Source organism: Manduca sexta, chromosome 17 (genome assembly GCF_014839805.1).
Source record: "Manduca sexta isolate Smith_Timp_Sample1 chromosome 17, JHU_Msex_v1.0, whole genome shotgun sequence".
NCBI lineage: Eukaryota > Metazoa > Arthropoda > Insecta > Lepidoptera > Sphingidae > Manduca > Manduca sexta.
Genome location: NC_051131.1, coordinates 7992636 through 8012838, shown reverse-complemented (window position 1 = coordinate 8012838; position 20203 = coordinate 7992636). Strand labels below are relative to the sequence as shown.

At 35.4% G+C, this 20203-nt stretch overlaps 1 protein-coding gene across 4 annotated transcripts; it reads right to left on the bottom strand.

Moving 5' to 3' along the window:
- Positions 1-284: 284 nt before the first annotated feature.
- LOC115443167 (integrin beta-PS) lies at positions 285-20098 on the bottom strand. Of its 4 annotated transcripts, none has more exons than XM_030168453.2 (18): positions 19936-20085; positions 11373-11479; positions 10132-10463; positions 9880-10050; positions 9246-9474; positions 8724-8808; positions 7710-7880; positions 7093-7200; positions 6465-6617; positions 5434-5553; positions 4921-5088; positions 4211-4447; positions 3927-4095; positions 3301-3407; positions 2737-2875; positions 2416-2549; positions 2007-2159; positions 285-1771 (listed from the first exon to the last, which is right to left on the bottom strand). In XM_030168453.2, exons 3-18 carry the CDS (start codon positions 10427-10429, stop codon positions 1706-1708), a joined length of 2508 nt encoding a protein of 835 aa, XP_030024313.1. In that variant the 5' UTR covers positions 10430-10463; positions 11373-11479; positions 19936-20085; the 3' UTR covers positions 285-1705. The 4 variants fall into 4 exon arrangements, with proteins under 4 accessions (XP_030024313.1, XP_030024314.1, XP_030024310.1 ...); XM_030168454.2 differs by lacking the exon at positions 19936-20085 and adding an exon at positions 12587-12954; XM_030168450.2 differs by lacking the exon at positions 11373-11479 and having other exon boundaries at positions 19936-20098.
- Positions 20099-20203: the final 105 nt, after the last annotated feature.

Here is a 20203-nt window from a genome sequence, read left to right as displayed (position 1 = left end):
AAACCGAAAATTCGTAGTTCATAATACCCAGAAAAAAATACCAAAAAATAAAATTTATATTATCGTAGTGAGGACTGAATTAAATATATTAACGGTGATTGTATATATTATTTACTTATTATATGACATTGGTACTTGCAAGAACTCGTGATAAAATACAACAAAAAAATATCGGCAACTTAAAATAAATGAATTAATAGAATTAATATGGATGTCTGTAGATACAATGATTTACTTATTTTAAGTTTTAATATCATTGTGTGTTTAAAAAATCAAAGACGGAATGTTTTAGTTAATTTTATTAGCCACTATAAAACGTAATGACTACTTAACAGGATTAAAAGTATCAAACTAAATATGTACAATCAGCACATAATTTGAAAACATATCGTACAATGAACAGCACCAAATACGAAAATATTTGTGTGGGGCATATATTACGTAAGAATCACTATTGAGTCATAATTATATATTGAATATAAAATAATAAGACGTCACTTGACCAAGCTAAAATGATCACTTACACTCTTACGAAGATACGTCTTCATTAATTACATTAATATGTGAAATAAATATTATATCCTCTCATTCATAGTATTAGTAATGGCACTTATTTCTATATTAAACATTATCTCAAGGCACCGGACCGAAATATGTAAGCCACAGTATTAACTCGCAATTATTGTTTGCACAAAGAAAGAGAATATTCTCTTTCTTGTGTTATAAAAATATTTTTATTCATGTTTACTATCTGTGTATCACGGAAAACATTGTGCATAACAAACCCTGGCAGTGAGAAATTAATTGGCCATTTAAAAACATCACAAAATTAATTTATATGATAAACAAATGCAATGGATTATAAATAAAAATGAATCATTATAACTAAAGTTAATGACTAAATTATTGATGAAGTTCTTCTTGAAAACATTAATTTATAAGTAAAACATTCAGATTACCATTTTCAGATTCGACTCGCCGCTATATACGATATTATATATTATATTTAACTTTACAACATACATACTAAAATAAACTTAAACCTGTTGAATACAACACGGCGTAAATTATGGTCTTATTTTGTTCAAATTTAAAGCCCTTTTCTACATAAAATCGCGTTGCTTTCTTAGCAAGATATTGAATCCCATTTATATAATTTAATACATCGCGTTTAATTCAACAGGGATCTACTGAACACTAAGTACACGCAAGACACAATCACTCATAAGTACAAAAGCGTACGTTATAAAATATCCAGAGATTAAAGCAGACCTTTCGACTTTACAATAGGAAGCTATTATATTATAGAATATTGATCAATAGTTACGTGTAAGCAGGTACGCATGAACAGTTTTGTAGTCTGATCGGAATTATTAGCAAAAGTATAAAATGCGCACCCGCCTTATATGTAAACCTATTCTAAAACTTCAACACTTCATAAACCAAAAGTCAGATAAGCAATTACATTTCAATTCTTCCGTCAATAGCTTATCGATATTGTATAAAAGGCACATTATTAAGGCAATCATCTAACATGCTATAGTCATAAAGTTTTCTACAAATACACATACATATAAAGTTTTAAAAATCAAGAAATTTAGATAAATACTGACTTAGATTTTTCATCGAACGGGGAGTGGTTATTATATTTTTTATGATAGTACGCGATAGATACAACTGAAGCCAAGTTGATGGCATTGTATATTTATTTTCCGGCGTAAGTAGGATTCTTGAATGTCGACGTTGCTTGTTTGTAAATGGGGTTTTCGCCCTGTGACAACAAAACATAAACAAATAAGGTATTTGGATATTAAAGTTTTTCAACAAAATAGTAAATGTTTTCAAAATATTTCACTATTTACCAAAAAAAAAATATTACAATTGGCAAATTGATAATATAAACAAAGATAATATAATAAATAATTTAAAATACTTCTTCATTACGTTTTTTCCTAACATATAACTACTATCTATCATATATCTACTATCAACAGATGTTTACATACCGTGTCCCACTTGGCCATCATGCGTTCCTTCTCGAAGCGCGCGAACTCTCTGCGGTCGTGGATGGTGGTGGCCATCTTCCACAACATGAGCAGCGCCAGACCCACAAGTACTATAGCCGCGATCACGCCCAGCACTATACCCAGGATCGGTACCTGCACAACATTAATTATGTGATTCGACTGGACTAAATTATAAATAATACTAATTTACTTTGGTGTTTTGGCTATCGGTCCCCATCTGTCTCTAATTACTTACTCAAGTAAATAATTGATAAGAACAATTCAATTATAATTTTCCATCAACTACAGCCATGTAGTTTAAAATTTATTTTTCTATCGAAAGGGTAAATTTGGACAATCAATTAAACATATTATGACATATAGTAACATTAGCAAATATAATATTTACCTTCTTGGGACACACTCGTTCTTTCTGCGCCCGTATTACCAGCCTTTGAGCTTCATTGTACGAATAAACATAAACGTAAAGACAATCTTCGTCGTCGTAGAAATTGCACAAGTGTTCGTTTCGAGTTTCGTTGGCTGTAACAATGTTTTCTATATAATAAAGATGTTGATGTGCAAGTAACACGCAATCTGAAGACTTGAAATTGTCTTAATTAGGATAGTAGTATGCTCTATGTGTAATCACGTCACTGAAATCGCAACAAGATAGTTATAAAACACACAAACGTATAGGAAATAATTTATGTACTATTAACGTTGTTACCTTCAACTTTGCCTTCTTCAATGATCGGGAACAGAGTACAGTTTCCGCAAGACCCATCTTCCTCGTTGAACAGCGGGCCTCGCTTGTGCACTTCGCACAAAACGCAGTCTTTGAATTCACCACAGCGGCCGGGGCAGGTCTAATACAACAAGAGAATATATATCTTCTTTATATCAACTACATTATATTTTAAAACAAATAAGCTATATAAGGTAATAAATACAACAAATTAATATTTATCCTGGTCCTGGGTTCGAATCCCGGGTGGGGCAAAATGATATCTGGGTTTTTCTGCTCAGTATCAGCCCGGAGTCTGGAATTTGTGCCCGATATGGCGATAGGCTCGCCCCCTATCACATCATGGGACGGAACATATTTGGCGAAAAGCCTTCGGGGATAAATGCGTGATGTTATGTATGTATGTATGTAATTAAAATTATTCAGAAAGCCTAATAATATTATAAATATAACCCTAAAGCTGATTTACAGGAAAATACTGTAAAAGGTAGATAGAGGTTGAAGAATCAACTGTGCGAAGTGTTTTAAGCAGTCAGTGGCACTTACCGGACACTGTTCGCAATATTTTCCAGAATAGTGCCTGTCTTCGTCCACGTTACACACGCACTGGCCGCACACGCATTTACCGTTACCGCTGCATATCTTGTTGTCCTCTGCAGAGAACACAAACAATTACAGATTAGAATATGACATCACTATTATACAGTATGTTAGGCTTACATTAAGGCGAGGAACATTTTAAGGAGGGTGTTTTAGTATTTCATGAATTTTTGCCTCTAGGCATTTTTCCATGGCCTAAGGCGGGTTTGGAGTACGAACGGAAAACGGATCGTACGTAAAAATCATATTTATACTTAATGACCTATTAGATATGTCAAACAATTGGCTAGCACTAGGGTACCCACACATTGCGAGAGTTTACAATTTTTTCTCCATAATATATTTTTATTAGTCACACATAAGTATGAACTACCGTTTGAAAATAAACTCACTATTGGGCACGACTCATCTCTACGAAAAGTAATGTTAATTAAAATTGTATAATTCCTTCATTTTGTTGATTTAGTTGCCAGTATAATATGTTAATATCGACATTTTATAAATAAAGCCTTCTAGATTAAAGTTTAGAATAACTTATTATTGAAGCATTTTGGATAAAACATAATATTTACCGGGTGACTTGCAGTTGGTCTGATCCTTGAGGCACTGGCAGGCGGGCCCGGTGTACTCCGGCGCGCAGTTGCACTTCCCGCACACGCACTCGCCGTGTCCGGAGCACAGCAGGCCCTTATTCCTGTCGCACGTGAAGTTGTCGCACTCGCAGAACGGACCCGATATCACCTGAACAGTATTTTTACATATTTTCGTGTTAGTTAATTAAAATCTAAATCAAAAGTAATTCAAAGAGTTGTAAGGTGTAAACCTAGGTATTACTAGGCTGTAGTGTCGTTCATACCTTGAGCGGGTCGTCCATCTTGTTGCACTCGCAGACGCCGCAGATGCAGGTGCCGCGGTTGTAGCAGAGCGGGCCGGCGGAGGCGTTGGTGGGGCGACAGCCGCGCTCCTGCTCGGCCGACCCGCCGCCGTGCGCGGAGCACTCGCAGCCCTTGCCGAAGCGGCCCGGCCGGCACACGCACACGCCGCACGCCGACACGCCCTCGCCGCTGCACACCAGCGGCGAGTCGTTGTACGCCTGCGCAACACGACACCAACTCAAACATATTGTATACTATACATCACCAAGTCCGCGATGGATTTCATCAATCCAACCAATAGATATCTCTAAAACGATTTAAAACTCAAAAAAACACATAAATTCTTACCTTCTTATTCATAGAAGTTATTTATCTAAGGACAGGGCATTACAGTGATAGCAAGTCCATTTCTCTATGCTGACAGCATGGAAGCCGTCGCAGTGCGTAGACATAGGGCCGTTGTGATTGGTTAATATTGAGATACAACTTGAATCTAATTGGCTGTCAGATAAATAAAGCTGAAGAAACAGAAGGCTGACAGATAAACAAAGCTGAGAATCAGACTTGTTATCACAGCAATGCTTCGTCCTTAGATAAATAACGTCTATGAATGAGGAGGTTAGAGGACGAAACAACTATAAAAAGCCAATTTACAACAACAATAAAAAAATGTGTAGATATTTAGACTCACAAAATGTCCAGGCTGTTCGCAGGGGCAGTCACAGATCATCTCGAGCTCCACGGTGAGACTGTCCGATATTCCCACGGGCGAGATGTCGAACGTCTGCTTCCATTTGTTGCGATCCTTCGGGCACTCCTTTACAGTTATCTCAGCCGTGAACTCTACCATATCACCAACCTGGAAGTCATATGCTTTTATTACTCTAGTAGGGGTATGTTATATTCTTATTGAAATAAAGGTTAATTAAGTACATAAATAACCAAATAATTATATAAATACGATCAATAATGTATTTTTCATTTTGTCACATTTTACAAACTATACCAGTATTCGGATTTATTCATCTTATACTATTTATTGTCAAGACCTAAATATGATCCATATTCTTACATAATAATATATGGTGTTAATTCAACACTAAGCAGTTACATGATTTATCTTTCATTAGATTTTTATAATAATTTAAATAATATATAAAAGTCAATAGCGACAGTAGTAAAAGTAACAGGGATAAAGAAAAACCTTGAGTCCATCGCATCTGTTTGTTTTGACGAGGTCCTTGCCGCCGAGGCATGATGAGTAATACACCACTTGCACGGCGTCGGTCGACGAGTCCTTCATCTCGACAGCTGACGTAATTTTCTACAAAAGAATATATGTCATTGCAAATTTAACCACAACATATAATACATGATGTCTATTTACATTAAATGAAAATCAATAAGTGTATGGTGTTTGCCATGTACTTGGGTTGAGATTACTTGATTTACAATCAAATGAATTTATTTAATATAGTAAGAATATAGTATTCTATATTTTCTTAATAATTTAATCGATATAATATATTTTATTTATGAGTTCAACTATGAGAATGCTGTAAAAACACTGGGCCCTTATTCTGTATGATAGTGTAAACGCGTAACGCGGCCGTGTCATGTTATCTTCGAGAAATGTGCGTGGAATGGTATTCCGTAAGCCAAATTTCTATAGTCCTAAACATGATGCGTTGTGTTACTTGCTTGTTACCCACTGTTAAAATAACGTGCGCAATAGAGAATAAGGCCCCTGGCCGCATTTATATTTAACCTAAACTTCTTCCAGCTTTGTACCAACTATATAAAATGAAATGAATCACTCTTCCTCGAATGTTGACCAATATCGTAACGAGCCTTTTATGCGAGATTCAATTACCGCGCCCATACATGACCCAAAGCTTGTTCCTGGGGTGGTCAATTATGGGTATATGGAGGGTGCGCATACTGTCGGCAGCACCCTAGTTATAGTCTGTCCAGAAAGAGAACCGTCGCGGCCGAAAAGTGAACAAACTTTACGATTTTTACATAGCAACCCTTCCCCGCCATTTGGTAAATGTTAAACTCATTTGTCATGTCGTATTGCTTTGTTATAAAGGATCTTGCGTTTTGTTTTTAGGGATTTTTGTATAGAAACATACCGAAACTAAACAAAAGAGGAATTAAGTACAGTAGCGACCTCAAATCCCACGACGGTTCTCTTTCAGAACACACTATACGGTTTAACGGCGGGGGACTCACATTGTACTGTTCCCTGACGAGATCGACGACGTTGTCCGAGTCCTCGCTGAGGACGCCGCTGCTGGACCCCTCGATGTGTTTGCTGAGTTCCTCGTACACGCTGATCTGCTCCGCCGTCACCGCGAATATCACGTTGATCGCGTGCTTCTTAACCTGATCGGAAGCATACCCGTGTTATAGATATTGATTATTTATAAAATTAAAATACTTTATTTATCACGTAGGCCAATAAAGTTGCACTTATGATACGTCAAAACAATGTATAGGAATAATAATTATTTTTTCTAAATAAGAATTAAAATTACTTATATAACTATGGACATTTTTAAATTAGGGATAAAATTTATAAGGAATAACAAGTTATAAGTCAAAGTAGCTAGCTCGGGGTGACAAGTAGGGTAAAATAAAGGGGTTAATAGATATAGTTAGAGATATAGAAAAGTTTTTTAAACTTGTAGTTAGTATTATCATATTATTGTATTGTCTTTTTCCTTTGTAAATAGTAAGTAGACCAGTGCATAAACTCATATTAAAAAATAAGAAAACATTTTTGATAAGAACTTCATTACGCAAATTACAAAAAAAAATACTTTTAAAATCATTGCCCAGACAAACGTATCGCACTAACCTTAAGATTAATCTGCGAGATGCTCGGGTAGTCCTGCAGGGTGGAGTGGGTGTACGAATTGTTCTCCATGTGACATTCGCCGTCGTTCGGCTGCACTATACCACCGAGCTGTAAGGAAAATTACAAATCAATACACCGGCTATAAAAAATTCACGGTACACTGCAAAATCATGTTTGCACATTGTTCAGACCCAAGAAAATAGAGTATTATGTTCCAATGTCAAATTTAAGGCTGTAAAATTAATATTATACTTGATATAAGTTTTTACACTACATAGTCCACTTTAATGCTACAATTCAAAACCTACTAATTCAATATTTACACAATACAACAAAGCAATGAAAAAAACACACCTCCCGTGGTTATTAAGGCTGCTCCGGCAAAGTTACATACAGTAAATCTTAATAATGTAATTACGCGTAACATGGAAGCTGTAGTTACCCACTGATAACATGATGCTATTGATAACGTTAATGTGTAAAACCCGTCATAGTGGTCCACCTAAGTGACAGACAAACCGGCATAATTGTGTCGCCAGCCAATCGATATTATATATAAAGCTATAGTGCAGTGGAGTTACTTTTCCAAATCGTACAAAAAAAAACGTATTACATACCTTGCCATCTCCAGCGTAATGGAATCCGGCGTCAGTGGAGAAGACCAGCAGGCGACGCGCCTGGTCGCGCCAGCCTATCTGCTGCCTGCACACCACCGCTTGCATGATCGCATCGAAACCACCCTCCGGAGCGTCCAAGTTACCAGACACGTCGGCGCGGGCCACTGCTTTCTATAGAGACAAAACATATATCATTAACCGTAATCTATACTATTACATAGTCTATCTATACTATTATATAATCTATCTATACTATTATATAGTCTATTTATACTATTATATAATCTATCTATACTATTATATAAAGCTGAAGAGTTTTTTTGTTTGTTTGAACGCGCTAATCTTAGGAATTACTGGTTCGAATTGACAGATTTTTTTAGTGTTGGATAGCCCATTTATCGAGGAAGGCTATATAATATCATCTCGATATGACCAATAGGAGTGGAGTAATAATGAAAAATGTTGCAAAAACGGGGAAAGTATATACCTTTTGAGAGTTACCGTTGCGTACGATGCGCAAACGCTTAACGTTAACAATTACGTATGACGGAATTGTTCCTCTTAAAAAGGTCTAAAAATGCATTATGAAACAAAGTCCTCGCCGCATCGGTCTGCCCAAACTTAAAAGCTACCGAACGGACTTCGATGAAATTTGCTATGGAGATAGTTTGAAACCCTGGGAAGGTCCAGACAGCTAATTTCTATCCCTGAAAAATATATAGCGGGCCTTTTATTCCGGAAAACCTTTTTTTACGCGGGCGAAGTTGCGAGCATTTAATACGAGTAATAAAAACATTTCAAATTAATACGCATATTACATACTTAATATGATATTACATACTTAATACACCAACGAATCGTAAACTGTACAGACCTTAGACAGATTCTATTCATACTTCTAATTTTAATACGAATAATAAATATATATTTTCCTGTTCAACATAATGTTACTAGCAAAGAATATTGTGCAGTGCGGTATTATTAAATTCAAGTTAAATATAAATCATAACTTACTTCGAAGAAATCAGTATCTTTGCTAAGAGACATCTGATTGCGGTAGCCATAAGGCGCGGCGCAACCGTCACATGGCGATAACAAACTGAAAATAAAACATTCAATTTGATATGGTGGCGGCAATCATCGCAAAGGGCCGGGAGGAACGGGTTGCTCGTCCAGTTATTAAGACATTGTATAAAGCTGGAATTTGGAACACGCATTTTTCTAGCCTATTTTTCTAGATATTAAGTTTTTGTTTTCTACACATTTTTGTAGCTCCTATAAAATTGCCCTTCTTTCTTTACGCCACTTTGGTATGAAGCCTTCGATGTATTATTATATTAGAGCAACAAAAGCCAAAACTACATTTCTTAGCTGTTTTGTCTATCTGTCTGTATGTTTGTATACGCATCACGCAAAAAAATACTGCATGGAATGGAATGCAATTTTCACCGATGTATTCCTAGAAGTCTACTTAAAATATAGGCTCCTATATAAAGCGGGACTTGTATCTTGGAAAAATTGTAATTAAAAACTCACTTTTTGGGGACTGTCGATACGTAAGGCATGACTAGTTTGTCGACGAAAGAGCCGAATCCGATCCTGAAGTTGGAGGTCATGTTCCTCATGGTCGCCGAGAGCAGACTGCCCAAAGCACTCAGCTTCTCCTTATCGTTTTTCATAGATCTACTCAGATCCATAAGGTAGTACAGATCTACTGGGTAATCCTGCGCGCGGGAGTACGCGAACGTCAGTTTTTGCATTTGATCTGTGAGAAAATATTTATATTTTACATCTTCTTCACTTCTCAGCACACTTAAATTTTATATTTCCTGTTCGCTAGTCACCAATATGCTGATAGTAAAATCAATTAATAATTATCATTCATAATAAAATACGTAAATGAAATGAGTCATGTGCTAAATGAGTCTGTCATAATTATATCAATTTCCACATAAAGCACTTTATTCCAATAAATTGCTTTATGTGGAAATTGGAAAAAACGTTATTACACGGCAAAGACATCGCATAGGGTATAGCGGTAACTTGTTCTGATTTTTATTGCATTACGAATAACGATAGAAGAAGCAGGGTATTTATAATGAAATTGATAAAGTAAGTATATTGAGGTTCAAAGAATTGAATAACAGTATCATATTGAAGTAAAACTTACTCATCCTCATCTGCAGCTTGACTTTCTGCGGTTTCATCTGCACGAGGTTGCCGCCCGCGCCGGCAGCTGCGGCGGCTCCGGAGGCACTGCTCCCGGACCCAGAGAAAGAACCCTTCGCACTCATCGACTCTTCGACCGACGATGATCCCGACACCATACCCATGCGATTCGCTGCAATTGTATTATAGTAATTAAACTTGGTTATTGATGAAACAAATATGAACAACCGATGAAACTTAGATGTGTGTTTACCTCGACTCAATTCTCTGTTAAATTTCGGATCGATTGAGAGCTGGTTGTCGGGATTGAAGATGTATGCCTCGTCGCATCCAGCCGTGCCGCCCTCCATGGCCGGGTTGAAGCATCGCGGCCCGTTGTACTCCGAGGCGAAGCACCAGGCGCAGCTGGGAGTGCGCGCGCACTCGCTACATGTCGTCTTGCTGGAGCAGGGGTTCTGGGCCAGGAGCTGCTCCGCGCGTTGGCCCCAACACACGGCCAATAGGCCCGCCCACAACCCGACTAGTAGTAAACTCGTTCGTCGTATGTACATTATTTCGGTGTGCGTAAAATTTTCAGATCAATTTCTGTAACAATAAATCGCGAATGTCAGCAGTCGTTCAAAGTTAATACAAGGGACGAGTAATTTACATACAAAGAAATGATTCATGTATGACTGCTTTGTTTTTTTTACAAATTAGCGAGCATGCATAACGATATTTCTTTTAATGAGGAGGGTACAAGCAAGCCTCTTTGGCATCTGATGATAAGTGATAAAATATGTTAATATAGCTCGCGCACATTTATTACATTATGACATAAAATGAGAACTGACAGACCTAACGGAAAAGGAAGCGTGCGAACGTTTTTATTGTGGAATTAATTGTAATGTATTTTTATTATAATTCAAGATATGTATATCAACATCCCTATTGCCTATGCGTGATATATTATTATGAATAAAAATACCCGCGAATGCTAACATACATGCTCTGTGCAGCCGGCGAAGGCCGTTTTAGTTCCACAATTGTTTCCTGCATACTAATTATTAAAAACTGCATATTGTCGTAATTATACTGTCGATAGTATGAAGAGCAAAGAACTTTCAGCTTGGATCCCTATTATCAGCAACTGTAAGCATTTGCGTACTGCATATTGGTGCGCTATAATCTTCTTGTTTTCAAACTTGCGTTACGTGGCAGAAAATCACCCAAAAAAAATATTTTGATTTCGGTTCGTGTTACTGGGACATTTGGGAACAATCATGGATAGTAGACGGTGGGCAGAACCTATTAAATGTCTAATGCTGACGCTAACAGTGCAAGCTTCACTATGTCTAAGAAATTAGCTTGTCCTGGCAATGTAGCAACCCCATATGTTAACTATCGCAAAATTATACAATGAAATTGCCTTTTCTGGCAGCGTTTAAGACAGTGGTCTATCAGAATTTTACAGTTCGGACAACGACGAGCGTTGAGACTCCGACGAACTGTTACTATTGGACTATTTCGTGAAAATATGTTCCATCCTGGGTAACACGCTGAGCATCTACATTAAGGTAACGTAGAGTTGTGCCTTGTTGTCATGCTGCACAGGGCATACACTACAACAAAAAGCCTTGTTAGATTGTAGGCTCCTTTGAGTAAAAATCTGTTAGAATCGTATTTATTATTTGCCTAACTTCGGATACATACCGTTCTTCAATGATAGAAGTGTGTTCCAACATTATTGACTACCAGAGGATGGATAAAGATATACATCTACGAGTATATGTTTATCTTAATCTGATCTTGCCCGTAAAAACGGGAGCGCCAGCAGAATACAATGTTATCCTTAGAAAAATAAAGGCGAAAAAAGTAATTCCCGCTGGGCGCATGAGTTGCATAATCGGGCACTAAATAGTGAACATGTGGTTTAGGTTTTTTTTCTGGACTTCATATATAAAAAATAAACTAATTCAATTATTGTAATATTAATGGATGTCTCTAGGAGAAACTATGAACCGATTAACGAGTGTTTCAATTGCAACAGATGGTCACGTGTAGGCGGCCGCCGCTGGGAAGGGCGCCGCCCACGTTCAAGTATTACTATCTGTAGACCGACCACTTTAGAATGATAACCGGCTTGCTTGAGGTAAGAGACACTTAAGTTAAAGTGAACTTATTATTTACAAAAAGATTTCAACTTATTGTATAAAAATTACTCGATAAACATAGTAGTTATAATGTTCGATAACTCCACTCTGTATCTTTATGAACATTTATACCTAATAATACATTATGTGTTATGTAAATGACTTGATATTGCCGAATTTTGTGTATTGAAAGCACGAGGCCGCTTGTAGGCGTTTTATTTAAATTATTTGTGATACTCAAACATTGTATGGCCTGGTTTATACAACTCCAACTATGCACGTCAAATTGCTTGAGATAAGGGAGGCAAATAAATAGCTTACTACGTCTAACAATTTCTACATATTGTTAAATAATAAATCTGTGGACTTAGCGGACTTGTTCGTGTAGACTTTGACTCATTTTTCTAGCTGATGAATTTATGACTAATCTGCCGTCAATAACTTCTTGTTTGCACTTATAAAATCAATTTCATGTTACAATGTGCAAGAACAATACGATAATTTTATGAAAAATAAATTGAAAAACTTAACCACTTAAACTCAAAACTTATGCCCCAAAAACTCATTGAACTGTACCTGACAAAACACTATTGCCAAGGCTACTGCTATCAACCGCTCTCCGCTACCACTAATTATTTGCACTTATCACAGCACTGTTTATATTCACTTTTGCGTAAAATTGTAGCATTCAATTCTTTCACTTGTATTCACACTTTAAAAAACAAAACTTTGACCCAATAACAGTTTGTATGTCATGGGTAAATTAATAATTACATTCGTTTTCGGGTCGAAAATGTTAAACGTGCATTCAAGAAGAATAAAGCAAGTTTATTACTATACAGTATTAGTATTTTTCTTGGTTAAAAGATTACAGTATTTTTATTACGGAGCGGAGTGCGCGCGACGCGACGTGCGCCCGCGCCGGATTCACGCGTGACTAATTGTACAGAAAATAACTTCGTCAGCGAGTGATACACCGGACGCCGTCACCATCTCTTCTTAGAAAATATACTCAATACTATAAAATCAAAACATGACACTGCTTATGAATTACCTGTTTTCTTTATGTAGGTCATAACTAGGTAAGACATCTTAATAACCTAGTTGATCATAAAAACAAGGAAAAAATCGTGAAAATAATAAATATGTTCTGATTGGTTCACCATCAGGGTTCATCCATTGACAAATACACACCTGATGATGTCAGTACTGACGAATTATTATGAGTTATATTCAGAATAACAAATGCATACTTGGACATAAAACAATCTATACTATTATAATATTATAATATTATTATAAAGCTGGCGAGTTTGTTCGTTTGAATGCGCTAGTCTCAGGAACTATTGATTCGAATTGAAAAACTCTTTTAGTGTTGGATAGCCCATTTATCGGGGAAGGCTTTATAACATCACGCTAAGACCAAAAGGAGCGAAGCATTAATGATTTTTTTTCAAAAATGGGCATATTTCTTGCTTTTGAGTTTCCTTAGCGTGTCCTACGGCGTAAACGGTTAAAGTTACACAACAATCATGTATCACAGAATTGTTCCTCTTAAAAAGTTCTAAAAAATGTATTTCAAAACAAAGTCCCCCGCCGCATAAGTTTAACTGTATTATCAGTAAGTATATTATTAAAATGGAAAAAATCAACAACCGTCCAGTTCATTACGGGGCCGCAGATAAATTTCCAATGAACGCCAATTAAACGGGTTGAATCAACAAGTTATATCGGTGTATATCAGCACCTTGCATAAAATTTACCTACACGTAGAATCATAAAGCGGGTCGGTGAATGATAAGATGTTTAATGGTACCCATCAGACACATCAGTAGTAATATTTACATTCTCGCTGCTGTTGTAGACGCCCAGCGCATCCTTCTGTGTCCGGGGCTAAGTAATTAGGTATTTGGGTCATTATTGTTCTCATAAAATATTTACCTAAAATAAATCTAACACAGAAGATTGCTTAATATTTGGTAAAAAAATAAAGAAATTATAAGCCTTTGAATTTTGGTAGAAACGGTAAGTGTCAAGAATCGAGAAATAGGAACAATACGCGTACGTGACGTCGTCGGGAATTACGATGCAAGCGAAAGAATGAGATGAAAGGATATCCCCACTGCGCGCTCGCTCCCGCACATTGCAATATTTCAAACTTAAATTAATGTTTCACTTCTTGGTCTATTTTTAATGCCGTTTTCAGAAAATAACTTTATTTTCGTAATATTTGTTGTTACATAAAGAATAATGTACAAAAGCAAACATGAAAATACACTTTTATAAGGAAGTTGTACGGCAGGGACGGTTCCGGCCGGTAACAATCACATCAATACTGACGATGGAACTCTGGAGCCATCGTAAGTACAAGACCACAGTCTAAGTATGCCGCACAGTAGTTCAGGTCGTATGAGTTGGCAGAAAAAACTATTTATAGGCGTACTTATTTTAGATAAGCTGGCCAATAACTCATGCCTTTTTCGATTCCCCGGCCGAAGATGTAGTCTAAAGCGATTACCCTGACAAAAAAGAGAACCACTACGAAATATCGAACTAGAATCTTTATCTTATAAGGAAAACAAAGATACTCGTAGCCGAAGGCTAACGCTTTTGGACTGCCAAAGAACTTTACGAAACGTTCACAGTTATAATTTTAAGTATTTGCCCTAATATTTTGTTAATTTTCTGAGATAAAAAAATATCTGTGTGTTATTCTAAAGCCAATTATTTTTATGCGAACCAAATCATTAATGAGAAGCAGCGCAAAAATGGGTGCGAATTTCCAAGACACACTGGTAAATACATTTGTAAGCTCGGAATTTCGCATTAAAAACGTTTTTACTAGAAAACGACCTCCGCTGGTTTAATACTAAAAGCAGCAGTGATGCGGTGTAGGTCACACTATTACGTCACGTTGGCGGCCGTGATAATGTGATGATTCAAATTGCTTGATCCGTTGTATACAAGATCCTTTCATACGTTCACTTATATTACCGGGAATATGCATTTCCAAACATTACAGAATAGACAAAGATATTACTAAGTAAATCGATATCACCGCGGCTGTCATACAATTCTTGGATCATGTACGCTGTGTAAACGGATGTCCCAATTATCTTAGTAATGCAATAAAAAAGGAAGGTTGCACCTCTGCCTGCCCACTCTGGGTTAATAGCATGATGTGTTTATAATTTTTTTTGCAATAAAAATTGGAACTTGTTTATTTTGTTATCCAATTAGTGTTCAAAAAGTTAATAATGTATATAATGAATGTATATTCGTTGTAAAATATATGCGACAATATCCAATTCAATAATAATTTAAAGTTAAATAGATATATACATATAAACTAGCTTATGCTTGCGGCTCCGCTTTCGTGATAAAGTTTTTCTGCATACAGTTTCCCGGGATAGAAAGTAGCTTATGTCTTTCCCAGGGCTTCAATCTATCTCTATACCTACTAAATTTTATCGAAATCTGTTGAGTGCTTTTTGAGTTTATTGCGTTCAGACAGGCAGACAGATCCGCGAGGACATAGTTTCATAAAATATATTTTAGAAGTTTTTAAGTGGACCAATTCCATCATACATATTTGTTACATAACTACCCGTTTACGCAACACATGCAATGGAAGCTCTCTAAATAAATAACTTTTTCCCGTTTTTGCAACATTTTTCATTGCGGTTTCGCGACTATTGGTCATAGCGTGATGTTATATGATAGCTTATAGCCATCCTTAATAAATGGACTATCCAACACTAAAAGAATTTTTCAATTCGGACCCGTTCCTGAGATTAGCGCGTTCAAACAAACAAATCTTTTAGCTTTATATAATTCATATTTATAAACGAATAGTATTATTCTCCGTTTTTGTTTTTATATTATACAATTGATAATATTTAATTAATACAACAATAACAACATATTCAACATTTGTATTTTAAATTGGCACAGTGGATGTTACGCTTTGTTAAGTTTACCACATTTAATAAGAGAATTTATTTATAAATACGATTTATTGTAATTAGAACATAAATAAAATCAAACAGAAATATTTATACTTAAATAGTATAAAGAGGAAATGTTAGTGAGTTTCTTTGTTTGTTTGTAAAGGCTATTTTCTCTGAAACTACTGAACCAACTTTGAAAATTCTTTTACTGGTAAGAGGGTACATAACTCCTAATGTTATAGGCCTAGAAAAACTTTTTCATGCGGGTAAAAGCTATTTTTGATCATAATACTAAGCTCATTAATTATATTAAAAATCTTGGTACAACATAATTATTAAATACTAGCTGACCCAGCGTAACGCCTAACGATTTTTAATGTTTTTTTTTGTTTTTAATACTTATTCTGCTATTTGGGACTCCCGGTCAGCTAGTAAGATAAAATAAAAGAAAAAAGAAAGTTGATAAGTCAACAATTACATTATGTCAAAAAATTAAAATTATAAAACACTTCATTCAATTGTTTTACCTCCCGGAACCCCTCCACTAATACTTAAACTTTATGGCATGGTATTAAAGTTCAATTTGACTTTTAAGTATTATTACGAATATTTTGTATGTGAATATAGAAAAGTGTTGTCTTTAGACCTTTGTCGGGCTATTTTTTTAATTTTTCTCTCCGTAAGAACCATCCTCGTACTTCAAGGAATATTATTAACAAAAAAATTGCGAAATCGGTTCAGCTTCCCTCGAGATTTGCGCTTAGCAAGACATTCAGCGATTCATTTTTATATTATAGAAGATTAATAATCTTTTTTTTATCTGTTAGGGGCTTTGAGTCTCTTAGGAGACTGCCAGCCCCACATTAATAACCTTACTAACATAAATGCGACAGTTAGTGAAGATGTTTGGAGGTTTGGATGTTCGTTACAAATAAACGCAGAAACTGCTGTTCAGATTTAGATGAAATCTGATAAAGTGATAGACCCTGACTGTACATACAGGCAAATTTATATCTGGAAAATTACATACTGCCTCTTTTATATCTGCAAATATCTTAAACGTAAGTGAAGCTGCAAGCAGTATCTAGTTTATTCATAAAATATTCTTAAGCTTGCTTTACATAGCATTAGCCAAATAGGGTGTTTTAGAACACGGATATCGTGTAAGGGTCTCAAATTATCATCCATTATACACGTCTCGTACCAGAAAGCCTTCAGCGGGTTTCCGTATATCGACGATAACGGTCGAGGGGTGTACCGTCAGGGTCAATGACCGACTGCTTGCTTCGCCCGACGCGACACCATCCCCACTTTTTAAAATAAATCCATAATTCTTGGGGAACTCCTGTTAACTGTGTTACATAACGGACACAATTTTGCTTTTATTTACTACGTATATTATAAAAATGTAACTTTCGTAATTATATTCCAGTTTTTATATTATTTTACATGTTTCATAAGACCTTTTCTGTGAATACATATAATATACTTTTAATATCTATATCATAGGTAATAAAATTCATTTATTGAAATCTATCGAATAAAATGTATACTATTGTATAAAGCTGAAGAGGTTTTTTGTATGTTTGAACGCGCTTATTTCAGGAAGTACTATACCGAATTTGAAATTTATCCCTAAAAGTAAACTACATTATTCCTGAATGCTATAGACTACTTTTTATCTTAGAAAAACTTTTTGATGCGGACGGAGGAGCGAGCATAAATAATAAAATTGCGACTCTGATCTAGTGCCGGCGCGAGATGCATGTTGCATTGCGGACTTGAGTATCTAAAAGAAATATAAAAAATAAATACAGGGAAGAAAAACAATGTAAAGGTTGTTTATAGAGGTAGGGCATAGGTAAGTAACAAATATAATAGTAAAAAGAATATGACGTAGCTATGTAATGGTGGAATCCAGTTTCCCAATATTTATCCATTTAAAGTTCATATTCTTAGTAAGATTGATTACTAATAAAATTAACAATGGGGCATTTCAGATGAAGCGCGACAGGAAAAATAGGGACACGTCTACAATTTCAGTTGTTTATGTACTTATGTTATACTTACCTCAACATGACCTCGACACAAGAGGGGCAAGCCTTGTTCCTAAAATATGCGCCTTTTAAGGAGTTGCCGTGACGCGTAATGGTTATGTTATCTTTCCCTTGAAGTACGTAAATTAGGTTCTTCAAACGCCATTATTCAGTTTAAAAACTTATAGTCAAATCAATTTACCATTTATACTTCATTCAATAACTCAACTTCATTCTGTAACCTTCTAACCGAATATCAAAAATTTGTAGCACTTCTTTGTGCACCTTTTTTGTTTTATATGCTGCTGAAGGTTGAACTGCGTTAGAGAATGTTAACATCCTAGAGTCTTGTCGATTATAGTTCGAATGTGTAACAACAAAATAGAGAAATGTCCATTTCTACTAGTATTTAGAATTTTTTTACTACGTTATTGAAATTTGAAAAAAGAGGAGTGTTATAATTTTAAGGTGTCTATCTGTAGGTCTGTCTGTTGCTGGGTAGCTTCCAAACGAATGGACCAATTTAGCTGCGTTTTTTAAGCTGCTGTGATCGAGATGGTTTTGAGCTATAATTTAAGAAGATTTGATCAGTCGTTTGAAAATCACCAGCTAATTTCCTAGTTTAGCACCAGGGAAAATTAGTACCACCGACTGATTTGAAATTGGGTGGTTTGTTCCTTTGGTGATATTTCTAAGACATAGCAGCCTTGAACTGATGCTGCAGTATTAAATAGAATGCGGTGTTTGGACTCTTGAGAATCTTCTCAATGATTAGGTGGTAAATAGAAGCTGGTCAAAGCACAATTGTGAAGTAATTGTAATTAAAAAATTTTGAAATAAAAATTACATTAAAAATTTAAATAACCTCCGACACAAAGAGCTTTTAAAAAGTATAAAAATTAAATGTTTGTTTATATTTTATCTTTATTATAAGTACTTACCCAGTAATATCTTAACCTACATGTTCTCTTATCAGGGGACTGAACATGGGACCGGAAGATGAAAATATTTTACTAGCGGTCACTCCCAATGATCAAAAATTATGAAGTAGGTGGTTATAATAAAGTTATATTACCTACAAACACATTAACTTTTTTACTTCTTAAACGATTTTTGTGGTAGGGTTTCGTTAAATATTTGGCAGGTTTACTTCAGGATATATGGTCCCTGACTTCCGGCTTATAGATCACAGCGAAAACATATCAGTAACCCATTATGTTTAGAACAAATGGCGCAGTTAGGTTGTGATTTTATCATAGGCACATAGAATAGGATTAGCCATTGTTGACATCGGCAAGCCTATCATCATTTCCAAATTTCAATTCCTGGTGTAACACTAAGCAGAAAATCCATGTTCTCTTGCATGCAAGCGAAAATGATCTGGATTCAAACCTGAGGCCTTAAAGTGGTTGTTATAACAAATACAGATACAACTACACCAATGAAGAAATCATTGTTAATGCATTACAGATTATTACAGGACATTCACATATATGAGAAATTAATTAGAATTGGTGCATTATGAAATTTAACATTTAAATTATGTACAAAAGTAATACACATTTGTGTATATAAATTATGAACATAATTGATAAATATTTATTAATATAGAAAACGAATGCCTGTGAAGTTCATTAAATTGGTAGAGCATGAAGCATCCAATTAAGTATTTTTTATAGTATATCAAGAATTATTATGATGACCACCATAAATATATATATCTTTTGGGTTGCACAGACAATAAAGAACCTAAAACAAATTGATTACGACTGTTATCACATATAAACCAAAGGGACGCCTCGCTTATTTTTTAGGATACACAAGAAACAAACAGTTTCATAAAGCAATTATAATTCATAAATAGGCCACTCGTGGGTAGACACCCAAAAGTTTACCATATAAGGCAGGCAACCATAAAAGTTTGATTAACGTAACTTACCAGTCTTAAGTTTTGTTGGAATATATTCACTTAAACAATAAACACTTTTTATTTCATAGTATATCTATTATTTACCTCTTCACTCATTAATTAAAAATGACATAAACTATGATCGGAAACAAAAAAAATGTACAGAAGAGTGAATGGATTACTCATCGTTCGGTCTTTAGTGTTGCCAAAAATCATTCTCATTCCTTCCGTAATAGATTGAAAACTAAAAGTGAATGAAATATATTACGTGACGATGCGACACGATGGTATAACTAAA